Source organism: Bos mutus, chromosome 16 (assembly GCF_027580195.1).
Source record: "Bos mutus isolate GX-2022 chromosome 16, NWIPB_WYAK_1.1, whole genome shotgun sequence".
Taxonomy (NCBI): Eukaryota; Metazoa; Chordata; class Mammalia; order Artiodactyla; family Bovidae; genus Bos; species Bos mutus.
The window spans coordinates 5693246-5711761 of NC_091632.1; the positions used below are offsets into that span (position 1 = coordinate 5693246).

At 64.5% G+C, this 18516-nt stretch overlaps 3 protein-coding genes across 3 annotated transcripts; 1 reads left to right on the forward strand and 2 right to left on the reverse strand.

Annotated features, from left to right (window-relative positions):
* Nucleotides 1–1247: 1247 nt before the first annotated feature.
* ARL8A (ARF like GTPase 8A) lies at nucleotides 1248–7588 on the reverse strand. The gene is made up of 7 exons (XM_070384631.1): nucleotides 7455–7588; nucleotides 3583–3663; nucleotides 3323–3396; nucleotides 2221–2314; nucleotides 2017–2084; nucleotides 1729–1799; nucleotides 1248–1442 (listed from the first exon to the last, which is right to left on the reverse strand). Exons 1-7 carry the CDS (start codon nucleotides 7575–7577, stop codon nucleotides 1393–1395), a joined length of 561 nt encoding a protein of 186 aa, XP_070240732.1. The 5' UTR covers nucleotides 7578–7588; the 3' UTR covers nucleotides 1248–1392.
* On the forward strand, nucleotides 7203–11891 carry LOC138991244 (collagen alpha-1(I) chain-like). Its single transcript, XM_070384815.1, has 5 exons — nucleotides 7203–7364; nucleotides 7419–8023; nucleotides 8134–8670; nucleotides 10479–10591; nucleotides 10718–11891. The coding sequence occupies exons 1-3, from the start codon at nucleotides 7203–7205 to the stop codon at nucleotides 8210–8212; spliced, it is 846 nt and encodes a 281-aa protein (XP_070240916.1). The 3' UTR covers nucleotides 8213–8670; nucleotides 10479–10591; nucleotides 10718–11891.
* Nucleotides 8815–16308, reverse strand: PTPN7 (protein tyrosine phosphatase non-receptor type 7). The gene is made up of 9 exons (XM_005900264.3): nucleotides 16247–16308; nucleotides 15664–15847; nucleotides 15330–15414; nucleotides 14187–14263; nucleotides 12905–13042; nucleotides 12581–12691; nucleotides 11898–12055; nucleotides 10797–10910; nucleotides 8815–10124 (listed from the first exon to the last, which is right to left on the reverse strand). Exons 1-9 carry the CDS (start codon nucleotides 16303–16305, stop codon nucleotides 10031–10033), a joined length of 1020 nt encoding a protein of 339 aa, XP_005900326.1. The 5' UTR covers nucleotides 16306–16308; the 3' UTR covers nucleotides 8815–10030.
* Nucleotides 16309–18516: the final 2208 nt, after the last annotated feature.

Below are 18516 nucleotides of genomic sequence, written 5' to 3' on the forward strand. Positions count from 1 at the left end.
CCCAGTGGGGCGGGGCTTACGGTAAAACTGGGTCAAGATGGCCCCGGATTTGGGAAGGATTTTCGAGAAGCCGGGCGCGAGGCTCTGAGGTGCTTTGGAGGTAGGGTGGTGGTGGGGTCTTGGTGGAAGGAGGGAGGGCGCAGCCTCTCCTGGGAAACCAGCAGCCCCGACACCAGCGGCGGAGCGGGTCGGCTGCGGGCTCCGCACGCCCCGCGCTGCCCGCCCCAGGGCCCTTCACTGGCTCCGCCCGCTCGGGCTGCAGGCGGAGCCCTGAACGCACTGCGCGCGGCATTCCGCGCGGAGGCGCGGCCGGGCAGGTGGTGACACCGGCGTTCTCGGGGCCGCTGGCAGCTCAGAGCCGGGGACCAGAGGAGGCGGCGGCAGGCAGGAGCCGGGCCGCACGCGGGGGCCGCTCTGTAAAGAGCCATTGTGTGTCCGGGCCAGCGCGTGCCTCCCGCTGGCTGGGTGCACCCGGGTGGAGAACTGGAGTCCTGAGCCTGCTGGGCCACCGGGGGCAAAGAACCCACATCGTGCAACCCCCCAACACAAAATTGTCGTTTATTCTTGTTAGGAGGCAAAAAAATGTACAGTTACAAGAATCATCTTCCAAACAGAGGTTAAATGTGAGCAGAAAAGTGTAAAAAAGGAAGAGGAACATCACTTTACAAATCATTAAATTAAATAAACCAACAGAAAACAAAAATCCAAAGAACCAACCCCCCATGCTGAGTTCTCTCCTTGTGCAACTCTGCAAAATGAGAACAGAAAGTGAGGTGGCCCGTGGAGGAAGGGGCCTGAGGAGGGGCAGGAGCTGGAGAGCGGGCGGCAGGGGCACCTGGGAGGCGGCCCCTGCCCTCCGCCCGGCTGGGGCCGAGAGGGGAGTCCCTGAAGGCTCCCGTCTGCCTGTGACACCCAAACACTGCGGGGACAGACGAGGCTCGGGACGGCCGGCCCTGCCAGGCTGGTGCCCTTCCGGGCGGACCGGCCCCAGCCGACCCCGCGGCTCCCTCCTGCTTTCTCCACCGCCCCCTCCCTGATCCTGGCTGGGCCCTGCAGCATCAAATGGTTGATTTTAGTCTTTGCTTAAATTAAAAAATTAAAATATATATACATATATATACTGTACACACAGGACAATAACAGAGTGTGGGAAAGGGGAGCGGAGAGGGGCGGGACGGAAAACGGAGCGGGGAGGGGGAGGTTAGGGGGCGGGCGGGAGCCATTTATTTTACAGTCAAATCAGGAGTTCAAACCTCAGCAGAACGGGACTCTGGGGCCCCCGAGGACCCTCCCCGCACGGAGTAGGGAGGGTGGGCTTGGGGGGCCGCAGGGGGAGGGGGAGCTCGGCTTCAGGTTGGGAGGCGGCCCCAGGTCCGAGGCGCGGCCGCGGTCTCAGCTCCTCCGCGACTTTGAGTGCTGGATAAGCCACTGTAGAGTGATGTCTGGGGGACAAGGGAGCAGGTTACAGGGCTTCGGGGCTGCTTCTCCTGGGGAGAGCGCACACCGGGGGCGAGGGGGCTGCAGCTGGGGTCACCCCACGGGCGGCACAAGCCCGGTTCCCGATGTCAGACCTGCTCCGAGCCGCGCAGGAGACAGAGACGGAGCCCCGGGGGGCTCGCCCAAGACCGCACACCAGTGGACGCAGGGCGGGGGCTTCTTGCCTCCGGTCCCACCCGAGTAGCCCGGGGCCTCCCCTCCCGCCCCGCCCCGCGGACCCCCCACACCCACCGATGTTGTCCTTCTCTTTGCAGGAGATGGAATAGCAGCAGATCTCTCGGTCCTGGATGGCAGACAGGTTCCTGCGGGGACCACACAGTCTCCTGAAGCTGCCGCCGCGGGGACTGGGGGCTTGGGGCAGGCAGGGGACTTGGGACTGGGGAGGCGGGGGGAGGGGCGAGGAGGCGCGCGAGGGGCGGGCCCGCGGGCGCCACCGCGCGGCGGGTGCCGGGAGCGCGCGAGCCCCGGGAGCGCGCGAGCCCCTTGCTCCGTGCCGGGGCAGGGGCGGGGCCCACTCACATTTTCTCGATCAGCTCCTTCTCATCCAGCGCTCCGGGGAGGTCTCGCTTGTTCCCCAGGACGAGCACCTGCCGCGAAGAGAGGACAGGGCTCAGACCAGGGTTGCCGCGGCCCGGCCGCCCTGGAGGGGTTGGGCCCAGGGGCCCCCACACCGCCCCACCCGCGCAAAGCCGGGCCCGCCCGCCCACTCCACGCGGGGCTGACCGGGATGCCCTGCAGCTGGGGCTTGTCCAGTAGGTTGTGGAGCTCATTCTTGGAGGCCTCAATCTTCTCTTGGTCAGCGGCATCCACCATGTACCTGGGGGACGGCAGGTGGGGATGCAGTTGACCCCACAGGCCGGGGTGGGGGTGGGAGCTGCCACCTGGGAGGGCTCAGGAAGGGGCTCCAATGGGACAACCTGCAGGGACCGCGGGGGGGGGAGGGGGGGCCCTGCCCGCGTCCCCCCCCGACAGACCCCGGAGAGGCTGCTGCTCGCTCGGCAACACGGGGTCCTGTGAGATGAGACCCGAGTCCTTCCAAGAGTGAACCTTGGAGGTTCTCACGGGAGGACTAGACAAGGGGGGAGAAAACTGCAAAGGAGGCTCCAACAGACTTTATGCTCAACATGCTTTTAAAGAAATCAGATTGGGGAGTTCCCTGGTGGTCCCGGTGGTTAGGACTGGGAGCTTCCACTGCAGGGGGTACCGGTTCCATCCCTGGTCCAGGAACTAAGATCCCGCATACCACGTGGCCAAAAAACTTAAAAAATAATAATAACAATAATAAAACATCAGGTTACAGGGTGTAAGATAGGCCACACGATGTACTTTACAACATAGGGGACAGAGCCAATATTTTGGCGTAACTGTAAATGGAGTATTACCTTTAAAATTGTATAAAATTTAAAAATCAACAACAATGAAAGCTAAACGACCTTTTGTTTGGGCACATATATATGTTGTGGTTGTTGCTATTTTTTAAAAGCAAGGGAGGGAATTCCCTGGCGCTCTAGTGGTTAGGGCTCCACTGCCAAGGGCCGGGGTTAGGAACGGAAATCCTGCAAGATGTGTGCTGCGCCAAAAATGAAAAAGAAAATAAAGGAAAAAAAAAAAAAAAGAGAGAGAATGAACCACTAAATCACATAAAATTCAGGACACAGGTGAGTCTGAGTCGGGGGAGGTACACGCGGAGGCTTCCGCACGAGGCGGCGCTGATCCGGCTCTCAGGCTGGACTGTGGGCGTCCAGAGGGTCGGTCCGAGCAAAGGCGAAGTCAAAGCGGCAACAGGGGCTCACGCCGCCGGCCAGGACCCGTCCCGCGCACTCACACGATGGCGCTCACTCCACGGCAGTAGCGCTCCCACATGCTGCGGAAGCGGGGCTGTCCCCCGATGTCCCAGAGCTGGAGAGAGGGTGCAGCGTCAGCGGAGGGCTCCCCCCCGCCCTCCCGGGGCTCCTCGGCCTCCGGTTCCCCGGCCCCCACGCCCCACCAGCTCCCGTCTGTCCTGGGATCCTCGGCCTTAGGCCGCCCGGGTTATTTTCTGTTCACTAAGAGAGTCCCCTGGCTGCTCCCCAGGCCCGCGCGCACCTTGATGGTCACGTTCCCCTTGGTGATCTTGCGCATGTTGAAGCCCACAGTGGGGATCATGTCCTCGTTGAACTGTCCTGACTGGAAGGGAGAGTCAGAATTGGGAAAGGGGCCAAAATGGCAGGTGCCAATGGGTGGTCCCCTGCGGCCACGGCCAGGCAGTGGGGAGCCTCTCCTGCCTCCACCCCACCCCAGCAGCCCCTCCAGGCAACCAGGGGGTCCCCAGCAGGTCCCACATCCCCACCCCCCCACCCCCGCCTTCAGGCAAAACAGGGCCCTGACCAAGCCCAGCGTCCACCTTGCAGTCCGGCTCTCCTGTGACAAAGAGGGCTCAGGAAGTGGCTCAGCCTGCACGGAGATAGTTCGTCCTGAGGTCCACTCCCCGCCCCCACCCCTCCCCATTTATCCTCTGGTGGAGCAGGTGGGGTAAACAGTCAAGATTCACACTTGCACAAGGTAGCGAGCGCTCGTGTCAAATCCGGGTGGTGCATCGGCCACACCCCACATGCACAGCGGCCATTTCTGGGCTTCTTTGTGCGGTACCCATGGTAGGATGGGTGGTCCTCCGGGGGTCCTTGCCAGACCGAGAGCTCCTTGGGGACCAACTCCATTTCCCATGACCCAGTTTCAGATTCTGACAATTCTCACTTCTCCCCTCTAAACTGACTTCATGATCTCTAGATTGTTCTAAACTAGCCACATGCCTCTAAGCCAGACTACAAGGCCGGACCGAACTCCGCCCAAGGCCGTCTCCATGTTCAGGGGTAGGACGCCTCTGCTCCCCCTCGGACACAGGCTGAAGGCGATGTGGTGTCCTTAACCTTGAACCTGAGGGGACAGCCTTGCCTCTGGCCACACCGAGCGGCCAGGGACCCTGGTCACTGGCCACAGTGGGGACATGGTGGCTTCTTGCTCAGAGCCTGCGAACGGGAACCAAGTTCCCGGGGCCCCAGCTGAGTGAGACAGACAGATTCCCGTTCATCTTCAGGAGTCATCAAGGCCCTCGGACACGAGCAGGGGCCGCCCAAGACACGTGCTAGGGATGAGGCAATCGAGGGGCTTCAGAGACCCTGAGAGAGCACAGCGTGCCCACGCACACTGGCGAAAGGGTCTCTGGTTTCTGTCAGATATCAAAAGGGTCCAAGAGCCTCTAAAACTGAGAAAACTCGAGGAAAAGGGAGCGCCTTGAGGAGGCAGCTTCGCTCTTGGCTGAGGAGGGAGAAGCACGTGTGGTTAACCTCTGCAAACCCCAGCAGGGTGGGGGGGGCGCACCCCTACCCGGAGCGGCTAGGAACACGGAGACTGAGGAAGGGAAGCCCACTTCTCATTTACCACTCTTAATGGAGGAGCTTGGACAAGACCTTTGACCTCTCTGGGCCTTGACGTTTCCTTCTGTGAAATGGGGCAGAGGGGTTTGGTTTCCTAGAAAGCGGCCAAGAGGGCTCACAAAGAGCTTGGAAATGGTTTCCATACGTGAGGAACCATCATTGCTCCCTGGCGACCAGAACACCCACAGGCTCTCGTAGAAATAAAAAGCCCAGCCTGGCAGAGGAGGGTGCCAGGAGGACCCTCAGGGAGGTAGGCTCCCTGCCCCGGGGTTTCAGGTCAGCAGTGAATCAGAGCTAAGCTGGAACCAGTCGCAACTTCATTTCCCGGCTAAGGCCCCAGATCTCACAAGCTCCTCCTTCAAGGTCAGCAGGAACCCTAAAGTTGTCTAGTGGAGCGCCCCCTCAGACTTGAATCCCCTCTAGCTCATCCTTCCTGGGTTAGCTACAGCACTCCAAAGTCCTTTGAGTCAAAAATCCATCTTCCCAAGTTTGCCCCTGGGCACCCCAAGATCAGCCCTTCCATTGGGCAGTCACTCACACTTTAAAGTACTTGAAAATATTTGTCCTCTAGTTTCCCCTGGGCAAAACACCTCCCACTTGCAGGCAGCACAGCCTTTTCAGAGCTTGGGAAGCTGAGGTTCGGGTTCTCAGGAGCACCGCAAGTCTCTCAATGACGCTGCCCAGCTCACATTAGCCGGCTGAGCGGCTGACACATAAACTCAATTTCTATCTACAGTCAGACTCATGGAGTGAGCAGAAAAAACAAACGGGGAAAAGCTGAGACAAAGAAAAGCCAAATGAAGAGGCCGCCAGTGGGATTCAGAAGGTCAGTGGTGGGCACAAGGGCAAAGCCCAGAGTCCGGACTCTTTGTTTCTTTCTGAAAGATACTCCACTGAGATCATACCCGGGTACAGCCCCAGAGGACCTGAGAATTCTGGACTAGCCCAGACGTGGGCGATCCCACTGCGGCCCACAAGGATGGGTGTTCCTGGGAAGCCTCTTTCTAGGGAAATCGAGGTTGCACTTTGGGGCTGTGCGAGCTGAGGTGGCACACTTCATGTCGTGAAGATGAAGGTGTGGCCAGGGGCGGGCGGCAGCCTCCCTGTGCACCTCAGACACTCCTGACCCTGGTGGTGGAATCTGTGACTCTGGGATTCCGTTCTGACCTGCCAGAGCCTCCTGCTCTCTGGACACGACCAGGACACAGAAGCACCACCTGGGTGCCTGAGGATCCCCACCAGGAACACAGCTTTGTAGCCGCTCCAGGAGGAGTGCGTCCCCGGGACCAGAGGTGACGCCCAGGCTGAGCCACAAGAGCCGCGGGAACCGGCCCCTCCCGGCCCCACCACGGTCATCTCTCAGCCAGGCACCTGGCCCCTGCTCCTGGAGCCCGAGCCCAAGTCGACGCCAGTTCTAGCCAGGGGTCTCCCTCGGAGGGCCAGACCTGGACAGACAGGAGCCCAGACACCATCCTGCCAACAAACCCAGCCTGGGCCCCACGAGCTCGTCCTGCTGGGTGGGCGGCCAGGAGTCCCTGGGCAGAGGACATCACAAACACGTTTAGGAAGGCGAGCCAGTGCCCAAACGCCCTCGTGGGGAATCTAACCCCAGCCTCCCTCCACCCTTCTCTTCGGGGCTGCGCAGAACCGGCAGGGGAGGTACCCAGGCCGGCGGTCATACTTCTCCGCTGACCCATCTCATGAACGCCCGGTCCACGGTTCTCAGAAAACCCAGGCAGGGGACAAGCCGAGCCCTGCCCAAGCCTCCCTCAGCCCCACGGGACGCAGCGCAGCCGGCTCACAAGCGCACAAACGCCCGCCAGGCCGCGGCCTCCACTGCAGTTCAGCTTGTCTTCCCCTTTTCTGAGACACATTTTAACTCCTTCCCCACCACCGCCCTGACTCTGAAAGGCTCACACTCCCCCACCCGGGTCCCGGAGCCACTCTCCCCTCTGTCCCCAGAGTGGACCTGCCCCCCCAGCTCCACCCCATCCTCTGGGTCCCCACCTCCTCTGCAACTTCCGGGCCAGGCGGGGCCTCCGAGCTCCTCGGGGTGCCGTCCATCCCCCCCGGACCTCCAGCTGGGCAGAGGTTCCCGTAGAGGAGGCTGGAGCCCTGGGCCCGGGCGGATTCCACTCCCCCCCACCATCAATAGCGCTGGGGTTTCCCCTTCCGGCCAGGCGGGGTTAACCCCCCGGGGTGGGGCTTGGGCCGCCGGGCCCCCTTGCCCAAGCCGCAGGGCATCGCATCCCGCGACCCTCCCCGCAGCAGGCCCTGCACTTTCGCCCCGTCATGCGCCCGGCTGAGGTGCGGAAGGCGGGCCGTCTCCGCGGGCGGCGGTCCCTCGGGCCTCGTGACACCCTAGGAGCCGCCAGTCCCGTCCTGGGCCGCGTCCCCTGTCCCCCGCCCCCCCGCGCCCTCGGTGCCATCCCGGCCCGGGCGTGCGCCGCCGGGGCCCCGGAGCCATGGTAGGCCCCGGGCCTCCACGCCGGGCGGGGACCCTCTCAGCCCGGCGCGACGGGGGCTCGGGGCCGGCGGCCGTACCGCGATCACGTTGACGAAGGTGGTCTTGCCGGAGTACTGCAGCCCGACCAGCGTGAGCTCCATCTCCTCCTTCCAGAACAGGGCCTTGAACCAGTCCAGCAGCTTGTTGAACAAAGCGATCATGGTCGCTGCGCCGGCCGCGCCTGGTGCCGGCCCCCCGCCGCCCCTGGTGCCCTCGCGCTGCGGCCGGAGCGGCCCTCCCCGGTGCGGCCCGGCTCCGGGCTCGGTGCGGGCGGAGGCTCGGCAGGAGCGCGCGGCGGCCGACGACTCGCTGCCGGGATCGGCGCGCCGATGGGTGTGGCCTCGGCGCGTCCTCCCCCCGCCCGGCCGCCGTCCTCCTCGCCGCCGTCCTCCGGCTCCGCCCGCGCGGCCGGCGGCCCTGCTCGCCCCCGAGCGAGCGCGCTCCTCCGCGCCAGGCCGGCGGGCCGAGCCGCGGAGCTTTGGGCGGGGCTCGCCGGGCCCGCGGGCGCGAGGGGGGCCTGGGGAAAGGAGCTCCGGTTGCTTTTCCCCTTCGCGAGCTGCCGCGTCCAGACGGGCACCCGTCTAGTCTTCCAGGCAGTGGGTCAGAGGTGGGCGAGGGCGCCGTCCAGCGGGAGCATTTCCAGGGTGGACGAGGGTGGTCCGCGGCCTCCCGGGACGCGGGGGGGGGGGGAGGTCTTTGAGATCTTTTGTTCCCTAGGTCCTGGCCTCTGAGCATCTCCGGGTACCGAGCCCCGATCTCTCAGAGGGTACCCGCGGAGAGGAACAGCCGCCCGTGAGCGCTTTGTCAACCACGACGTACCAGAACCCCGTGCTTATAAGCCTCTAGCCCAGAGAGGCTTTTACTAGGACCACTGCATGCTAGACAGAGAAGATCCTGCCAGGCGGTTTCCCGTGAGGCACGTTTGTGGCAAATGGAAACATTGGCCTGTGCTGGGTGAAAGCCATAGTTGGGCTCAGGAGAGCCACCTGTGGGGGTGGCGGCCTGCTGGGGTGCTGCTGTCCCCGGGGCCCCCAGCTGCCACCCGCCTTGGCTGCATCTGAGTGTTTGACCTCCATGTGTGTTCATGTGCGTCTGTGCTTTTAATCAAAGGTGCATAAACTTTCAAATAGCAACCATACCTGCCAAACCCACCCAAGATGACCCCATAATCAGTTGCCAGAATGGTGGGATCGCAGGGTCTCGGCCTACGGAACGTCCCGAGCAGTTACATGGCCTTTCTAGTCCCTGCTCTTGGTAAGTTCCTCTCTAGCTCCCAAGAAACACCTCTGTCTCCCCCGCCCCCACCCCCCCCCCCACAAGCCCACACCAGGGTCGCTGTTCCCGTGTCCCTGGAAGGGCTGTGAAAGTGCACGTTCCGGGGTAAAGAGCGGCCGCCTGTCCCTGCTCTGTGGATTCTTACCCTAACTGCTGTGAAGGGGCCCTGGAGGCCTGAGGACAAGAAGAAGCCTTTATTTCCCCACCTGTTATTCTCCACGGCCTGTCCTCGTGTCTGGACAGGGTTGGGGCAGCAGCACCCAGGAAGGGGGACCCGCCGCCACGTGGTCGCTTTCCTCCTGGGGGGTCTGAGCTCCATGGGCCGCGGGAGTGCCTCTTGAAGGCAGGAAAGCTTCAGGAGGCGTGAGTTCACTCCCAGGTGGTGGTCAGCCCTGAGACTAGACCTGGGGGGCCCTGGGACTCGTGCTGACAAGAGACGTGGAGGGCAGTTCGCTCTCCAGGGTAAACTGTGGCGGACCCTGTTCAGCCTGAGCCCCTGGCCCACATAGGTGCTTTAATCCAGGATGCTGGTGGAAACAGGCGTGCGGTCCAGGCGTGCTCTGCAGGGAGAAGGGCGTGGCGGGCTCTTATCTGGAGTCAGGCAGTGCTCTCAGCTCCTCGCTCAGTTCTTGTGTTCTTCCTGGGCACTCGTGTCCCTTCTGAGGCTGGCAGGCAGGCTGAGGACGCAGGGTCTCCCACGGGAGTGGCTGGGGTGGGTGGCTGGTGGGCACAGAGGCAGGGGCAGCAGTCTGGACCCGGGAGGTGTTCCCACACTTTCCTTCTTCTAGAGGCTTTAACTGTTTCGTCTGGTCGTTTCTGTAGCCTGTTCACCAGACCCCAGTGTGGGCACGGGGCTGGTCTGGGTTTTGCTCTCTTGGGGGTGTCTGGCCTTTGATGTGGGGTGAGGAGGTAGAGTCCCTGGCAGGATGCTGAGGACATAGCCAAGGCAGCACCAGGCTTTTCCCAACTCCGGCCATCGGCCTGTTCTCAGGCTGGACCGAGAACATACCCGGGGTGGGTATGATCTTGGGGTCACTTTCTTGCCAGCCGCAGGAAGGGGGTGCAGCTGGAGCAGCTTCTGGGAACCCTCAGGTTGCTCTGCCCTGGTGGCAGCAACACCAGGTCCATGTCCGAGGAGGAGACCGAGGCTCTCACATGGGGGTCGCCCCTGTGTCCACTGGGGGCAGGGGGCAGTGGCCAGTGCTCAAGAGCCAGTGTCTGGCCTCATCCTCACTGGCCAGCTTCCGGGACCCCAGACAGGCCCCTGGGGATTCCCCAGGTCACAAGGCCCCCTTTCCCCAGGCCCAGGGAAGCAGCCCCGGGCAGGGAGGGCTCCAGGTCAGGGGCTGGGCTCCTCTGGCAGCTGGGCGGCGAACAAGGCCAGGGTGTGGTGCAGGAACTGGTACTGCTCTGCCGTCTGGATCATGCCTCCCCTGCGGGCAGAGACGCACAGTCTTGAGCTGAGGCGAGTGGGGACAGCCTGACCCTCCCGAAGGCCTGTGGCGCCTCCTCCCAGGGGCATCCTCTCTGTGGCAGACTGGGACTCCCCCCACTGCCCCTGCCTTCCCCACCCGGGAGGAGGGCCCCATGTGGCAGAGGTCTTAGAAGTAGTGATTCCCCAGATCTCGTGTTCCCAGTGCTTTCCCATTGGTGAACTCATTCCTCATAGCAGCTGTCTGGGGAGGGGGCCACTGTCTCTCTGGGTAAAGAAGTGGGGGCCCAGGAGACACAGAGACGCGCGGGGGGTGGACCCTGTCTCTTGTCTCTACACCAGTGAACTTTTGCAGCTGCCTGTGGCTGTCTTGTTTCCAGAACCAACCGTCGCTGTCTCCCCACTTTCCCCCCTGAAAAGGGTATTTGGAAAAATGGAGACAAGAAACACGAAAGACCGGAAGCTCAGGTGAACCCTGTTTAGTAGAGTGTCCTATTTAGCTGTAGCACCCCCAGCTAAACTCCGGATGGAGATTCTGGCCTGGGTGTAAGGTGCTAAGCTCTTGAAGCCCAATGGGCCCGTTTTCTCCCACAGGAAATACCCAGAGCCTAAGGGCCTCCAGGAGGCATAGGGCCGCCCACCGTGTCCTCACCCCGCTTAGCCAAGCACCCACCTGTCCAGCCGCAGCTGGCACACGATGCCCAGGATGTCCACCTCCCCTCGGGCCTTCAGCTGTTGGCAGCCGATGCGGGTGGCGATGAAGCAGCCAGTCCGGCCGATCCCTGCGCTGGGTACAGGGGTCCAGGGCAGGGCAGTCACAGGGGGCAGGCGGGCGAGGAGGGCATCAGCCACGCCTCTCGACACGCCAATGCCCTCTGATGGCGCCGCTCGCCCGTTGCCTGCCCGTCCTGCCCCGAATCCTCTCTCCCTGCTCCGCCCTGCCCTCCTCCCTTCTTCAGGAAGTCTCCCCTCCTGCGTGAACCCCTGATCCCCAGCATCCGCCGGCTGCACCTGTGGAGGGTCCACAACCCCCTGCCTGTGCTTGCGGCCGCGTGAGCTCCTGAGGACGGGCCTCCCGAACGCTCTGCCTGTCTTTGTCCCTGCCTCACCCCTCCGTCCGCCGGCCTCTTAGCCCGAGGCCCCGGGGCTCTTCGGCGGCACACCCGGGTCTCTGGGCCTGTCCCGTGTAGCCCCTCATCCACACACCCGCTCTTACCCTCCAGACTCTCAAGCCCACCCGCGTGTCCCGGGCCCGTGCCCTGACTGTGCCCAGCCTCCGTCAGGCCTCGGGAGCTGCAGCCCCACCCACCGGGGTGCTCCCTGCTCCTCCTTCACCTTCCAAGTCTTAGTTTGGCCTAGAGGACTTTCCTCCTGGAAGACCGTTTCTGGCCAAAGTCTGGTGGGGGCGGCTTGGTTCTGTGCCCCCAACAGCCCCATCACAATTCATCACGATGCATTCTGTTCGTTTTGTCTGCAGACCGTAAAACTGGGCAGTAACCAAACGGTCTTGTTCACACTGTCTCCTTAGCATCGAACTCTGCGCCTGGCAATAACAGGCGTTGAGTGAACATTTGGGGAATGCATAAATGCGCCCTGGCGGCAGGGAGCAGGTTTGTGTCCTCCCGCGGAGCGGGAGCTGCCTCTCTGGACTGTGCCTGGGGTGCCCGGCCCACACGTCCGTGTTCTGCACTTGCTGGATGAGCTGGAGATCCCGGTGTGAGTAAGGCCCGGGCCAGCCCTCGCTCCCCTAGGAGCCCCTCTGAGGGGCCCATACCTGCAGTGAACCACGATGGGCCCAGAGCGGGCCCCAGTCTCTGGGCCGTCCTCTACCTCGGCCACCAGGCGCAGCAGGGGCCCCGCCGACTCCGGGGTCTGGTGGTCGGGCCAGGCCGAGAAGAGAATGTGCTTCAGGGCCCGGCGCTGCTCCTGGTGCTGGGCGGGGGCAGGGAGTGAGGAAGGGGCAGCAGAGACCCGCGTTCAGGTCCCGGCCCTGCCTCCCTCCAGCACAGGCCTGCTCCTGGTGCTGGGCGGGGGCAGGGCGTGAGGAAGGGGCAGCAGAGACCCGCGTTCAGGTCCCGGCCCTGCCTCCCACCAGCACAGGCCTGCGGACGTGTCCCTTAGCCTCACGCACAGGGCTGTGATGCTCGGAGGCCAGAGAGCTGCTTTGGAGAGCGGAAGGCGCCTCCAGTGACGGGGGCTTAGGCTTCACGTGTCGTTAAGCCTCTCATCGAACTGCCGGGCGCCCTCCAGCAGTGCCTCCAGGGCCCGCCCTGCTTCCCACAGGGATGGTGGCGCCTGCCCTGCCGGCCTGGAGGGGCCCCAGGGCGGCGCCCACGTCCCTCTTCCGGGCCCAAGCAGCTCTGCAGGCGTGGGTTCAGGCAGGTCTCCCTGAGCAAACCCGAGGTCCCCAGGGGACCTCCAGAGAGGGGTGGCCCGGCCCCCTGCAGCCCCGGGTACCTGGATGGTGAGTGTCCGCACGGTGTACTCCGGGCGCTCCCGCACGTCCTGGACGCGGATGTGGAAGGGCCCATAGGTCTCCTCCTCTGTGGGCCAGTAGTGGACGCACTTCTGGGCGGGGGGAGCTGGGAGTCAGGGGCTGGGGTCTATCGGCTGGATCAGGGCCCCCCCCAAGGCATCTCCTTGCCCCCCGGCGGGCTTGACACCTGCTTGACACCTGCCTCCCCTCACCCTGGCTTCTGGCTAGGGTGGCCTCCGTGCCCTGTGACTCAGGGACTGACAGGTGTCCTCAGCCCCCCGGGGCCCAGCCTGGAGCTGCCCCACCTCCTTGCCCTCTCGGAGCTGTGTGAGCATGACGATGAGGGGCGCCTCTTCCTGCCACACCATCTCCCAGAAGTCCGACACCGTGTTGGGCATGGGGCCCTGGGTGGCAATGTAGGCCTTGTCCTGCCCGTCGTAGCCCTGTAGGCAGGGAGGCAGGCGGTGAGCGCGGGTCCGTGGCGGCCCGGACACAAGCGTCAGGGATGCACGCACCGGGAGCCCCGAGCTGGTGGCGACGGCCAGCAGACCGTGCGTCGTGCCCACCCAGCCACCGCTGTGCGGGTCAGACTCGACAGCGTGTCGTGTTCAGTCTTTCTGGGCCTCTGTGAATGGTCCCTTCCTTCCTCTGCCTTCTACTAGCACCAAAGGCGGGGAAAACCATTGCCCTTTGACATGCTACTTTGTGGAGTTAGCAGCGAGGCGTAGCACACCCCTGCCAGCCCTTTTTCTCCCCCTCAGAATCCTCCTGCTCCTCAGGGGATGGGGGATCCAGACCATTCACTGGCCCGCGCTTCACCCCCCAGGCCCTCAGTTCAGTTCAGTTCAGTTCATGTCTGACTCTTTGCAACCCCGTGGACCACAGCACGCCAGGCCTTCCTGTCCATTCCCAACCCCTGGAGCTTACTCAAACTCACGTCCACCGAGTCAGTCATGCCATAAATCACCTCACTCTCTGTCATCCCCTGCTCCTCCCACCTTCAATCTTTCCCAGCATCAGGGTCTTTTCAAAAGAGTCAGTTCTTCCGCATCAGGTGGCTGATGCGGGCTCTTCACCTCCGCTCCCGGCCACTGTCCCACCCACTCAGAGCCACTAGAGGGCTCACGTCTGTGCCTGCCGCCTCCCACCCCGCAGGCTGGAGGCTGGGCGCTGGGCACTGGGCACTGGAGACAAGTCTAGGCGCGGAGTCCACCTGGCCTCCCGGCCTCCGGTTCCTTAACTCCTTGACTTAAGCTGCCTCCAAGAAGGAGGGGCCGCCTGGAGCAGCGCAGGCAGAGGGAGGGAACCGGCCAAACGCCTCACTGGGCTGCAGGCCTGGGAGTCTTGGGCTGGGGTGGCCAGCGCCGCTCTCCATGGAGAGGCTGGCAGGTGTGGGGGACCAGGGGCACAGGAGACTGGGGTCTTCCTTCCAGCGCCTGACGTCTGCTGTGTGCATCCTGGCATCCTGGCCTGTTCCAGGAGCTCATGGGGTTGGAGCCAGGACACCAGGTGCCCCGCTGCGCTGGGAGGTGTCCTGGGGCAGGAGTATCTCTGGACACAGTGCCCCCTTCCCTGCCAGCAACTCACCCGAATGTAGTTGGCATTGATGTAATCCCCATCCTCCTGGCTCTGTGCCCGACCCAGACAGACTCGGCTCTGGGGGTCTAGAAGTGAAAACCAGCAGAGGTCAAAGGGCAACCAGCAAAGCAGCCGCATGCAGGGCCGGCAAGAGGACAGCCCTGTGCCTGTCAAGGTGCCCTCGAAGAGCAGGGGGCCGCAGGGCGTTTCTGAGCAGCAGAGGCCGAGGCCAGGGCAGTGCCGGGAGGTGGCAGGACGGACAGGCAGGAGGGGGCAGCTACTGAGCATTTGAGCCTGAAGGTCAGAGAGGGGTGGAGAGGGGTCACGGCAACAAAAACGGAGAGAGATGTTCCAGGAAGAGCTTCTCCTGAATGACCCTACTGGAACTCAGGCTCCATCCCACTCCCGCCCGACCCCTTGAGTCAGCCTCTAAGGGGGCCTTTCTCCAGCTCCAGTCCAGGCCCAATGAAGACCCTGGCTCCCAGGGGCCAGCTGGTCTGGGCGGAGGGCACCTCAGGGCCCAGAGCAGGCTGCCCCTGCCCCTTCCTTGGGCACTAACGGGCTGGCAGAGGGCTGCGGCCTCCAGACTGGGGGCTGCTGGGGGCAGCTGGTCAGATAAGGCTGCTCTGCGCGGAGCGGGGAGGAGAGCCTTCCGGGCCTCATGGTCAGCGGGCCCCATGCGTGCCTCCGAATACAGGAGGTGCTGACCCGGGTCTGTCAGCCCCCTGAACCCTGCCTGCCGCCTCCTCCGCCTCCTCCTCCGTCTGAGATCCGCAGCATCTCTCAGGAGCCGTCCGAACGGGGCTCGTCCCCTGCAGACGGTGCGGGCCGTTTCCCAGGCGGGAGGAACAGGAGGAAGGGAGTTGGTGCGCCTGACTGTGTGACCTCAGGCAAGCTGCACGACTTCTCTGTAACTCGGTTTCCTCATTTGGAAAACGGGTCAGAACAGCACCCACCGACTACCCGGGGCCACGCTGAGCAGCGTGGGCCTAGTCTCAGGCTGGCGTGGTTTCTGCCCCCCTTCCCTGGCCAGGGCCAGGCGGGGGCACCCCTCTGTCAAAAGAAGAGGCCCCACGCAGGGCAGCCCTGTCCTGGATGAGGCCATGTCTTGCCCTCTGAACGCCTCCACCCCAGCCCCACCGCAGTCCTTACTGGGCAAGATGGTCTTATATCGGTCCTTGGAGGCATGGCCAGGAATATCCAGGTCTTCGGGGCTGACGAAGTTTGAGGGGATCCTCTGGCGGGGGCGGGGGAGGAGGTGCGTGAGCAGTGGCCCCCTTCCTGGCCTCCCTTCCCCCACTTCTCTGGTGGAGGGGGCTCGTTCCCTCCTGGCATCGGGAGGCAGGTCTGAATGGGGTGCAGGGAGAGGGTGGAGCCTTCTCCTTCCTAGAGCCCCTGGGGTTCTGTCTCCCAAGGGCCCACGGGGACAGGCCTGCCAGCTGCTCCTGATCCAGACGGGCAGTGACTCGGGGGCCCTTGTTCTCACCAGGAATTCCTCCTCCAGCTGTGTGGGACTGGGTGGCCGGTGCTGCAGGGCCTGCCGGCTGAGGGGCCGCCCGGCAGTGCGCAGGAAGTGCAGCGTGACCTCCTGGGGCGTGCGCACGGAGCAGATGGGCTCCACAGCCCCCAGGGACCGCACGTCCAGCATCAGGGCCACATTGGAGCCACGCCTACAGCAGAGACAGCGCGGTCGGCCTCAACAGTCACGGCTGTGCCGGCACCGCTGACGGCAGGCTCCTTGTCTCCTCCAGACCCCGAGGCCCAGGCCCCTGGCACCCCTGCCCCTCATTGGCCAGCGAGGAGGCGCCAAACCCAGCTGCTGCCTCCAGCTGCCCCCATTTCCCATTCTTGGCTGGGCCCCTAAAGCTCAGACCCACACCCAGGCCCGGAGGCTCCGGGTCCCTCGAGGGGTGCTCAAGCCAGCCTGGGACTTGGGGCGCAGGCGCAAAGCTGACACAGATATGCAAATGAGCAGTCTGGTTTCCTTTGCTTGGGGAGGCATGGGGGTCCCACCGGAGGGACAGCGGAGGGCAGGCGGGCCCGGCTAGGCCCTCCCGAGAGGGTCTCACCTCTCCTGCAGCCGCACGTGCTTCTTGGCTGGGGCCTGGTCTGGCGGAGGCTGGGTCATGGCTGCCCCTGAAGGCAACTATGAAGGCGATGGGGAGGCCGGAGCGCTGCTCTGGAGCGGCCCCCGGGCCTGGACCATGCTGGGGGCGGCGCCCCCGGGAGCTCACACGGCCATGTGGCTTGGCCTCTAGGCTGTCGGGCAGCCTTCTGCCCTTGGGCGCCTCGGGTCTTCTCGCTGTCTTCTGTTGTTCCCCAGGAAGTGGCAGCGTCACTCTGGGGGAAGGCCAGGGTCTCTGCAGGGGCGTAGGGTGGCGGCCGCCTGGGGTTAGCGTGAGGGCGAGATAAAGGGTCACGACGGAGCCGAGACAGGACAGGATCCGGAGGAATCTGGAGGGGCAGGGGCCAGGGGGCAGCAGCCGAGGGGGCGGGCGGCGTGCAGCCGTTCTGGGTGGAGGGTGGGCTCACACCCCTGGGTCTTCAGGGGCCTCCTCTGGACAAGAAGGTGGACCTCCGGTGTGCTTGAGGCAGCCGGCCCTTCCACCCAGGGTCGTCCCAGCCTCTGGGGTCTCCGGCCCGGGATGGGGGCTGGGGGTGCTGCCTTCCTCCCGCCCATCCCCCGCCCGCCGCAGTAACCGTCACAGGAAGTGGCCTCACGGAGCCCGCGAGCGCAGGGCCTGGGGAGGCGACAGCTGGGGGCACAAGCTGGGCGCCTCGCCGAGGGCACGGCCCGCCTCCAGGCCAGGGCCTAGCCCGGAGCTTGGCTGGGGTGTTGGGGTCGCTGCGCCCGCAGGGTTTGAGTGGGCAGGGGCGGACACAGCAGGGTGCCTGTCTGCCCTCCCCGCCTGCCATGCCCTGCCCGCCCTCGGGGCCGTCAGCAGTGTCTGCGCCCCTGCCCACCTAGCGTGTGACCCCCCGGGCGCCCTCCTGCTTGCCCTCCTGGGGCCGCCCTCCCGGCCCTCTGTGTCCAACGACCTGGGGCCTCCGGGCTCCTCCCCGCCCCTCAGGTACTTACGAGGCGGCCGTGTCCCCAGGCTCCTCTTGCCAGCTGTCTGTCTGTCTGTCTGTCTGTCTCTGAGGGCTGGGGAGGCCTCAGGAAGCCCGCTTCCTCCCTCCGCCCCTCCTAGCTGCCACCCACGCGCACCCAGCTGCCTGTTGCCACCAGCAGGGCCAGCGGCCTCCCGCCTCTGACCCCGCGGCCCGGCCTGTCCACACCTTGGCCACAGCCCGGCCCTGACCACTGCCTCCCTTGCAGGGCTTCTCCTCCGGGCCCTGGTCGCCTCTTGCCTCTGCCTGCTTGCTGGGCACGGCGGGGCCAACCCCCACCCCAGACTGCCCCCCTGAAGCCCTTGCCCCTTCAAGCTGCGGGAATCCCACCAGGAACAGGGAGAAGTAGGCACACACGGGGGTGGGGAAGGGGGGCAGGAGTCTCTCTCCACGAAAGGAAAGGCTCAGGCCAAGCCACAAGGGTCAACCCCAGGCCCCCAGCTCCGAGCAGGTCTGAGCCAGGTCAGCCACTCTGGAGGTGAGCAGTAGAGATACCTCATAGCAGGGTCTGGGGGCTTCCCCCACCCCCAGGCACACAGGCCTTCTCCCAGAACCCTGACATCTATTCAGCGACCCATGGAGGGTGGACCTCTGCCTCTCGCACAAGGCAACCCCCATGTCTGCTTTGCTGCTGGGGCGCCTGGAGCCTGGGCCCTGGGTAGGGGAGACCCTAAGTCCAAGACCCCACTGGCCTGCCCCTGGCTCACCCAGCAGGCCTCCTGTTGGCTCCCTGCTGGGTTCCTGTCCCCTGGAAACATCCCTGACACCTGCCCCTCCCCTCTGGGCGCCCACAATCCCATCCTCACCCCGCCACCCACTTCCCTGATTCAGCCATCAGAAGGTGACAGCGAAAAGCGCTGTGTACGACAGGCCGGGGGTGGCATGCAGGAGGCGGGGGGCTGTTTTCAGGCAGGGCAGGGTGGCCCTCTGGTGTTCGGGGGCCCGAGCCGGGGGAGCCTAGGTGGAAGGGATGGGGCAGGAGCCTGGGGACCCCTGGCAGACTGGGGGGCGTGGCCTCCAGCTTAGCTGGCCTGAAACCCACCCGTGTTTCCACTAGTGGGTAGCGGGGGGCCTGGGAAAGGAAAGGGGGGCAGGAGGGGGTTGGAAAGAAGGCCACCCTCTCTGGGGCAGGCTGCTGATTCTTATCACAAACAGGAAGCTAGGATACCGCAGGAGTGGGGGGAGGAGGCGGGGATGTGTGCCCCGCACTACACTGCCAGTGCCCCCA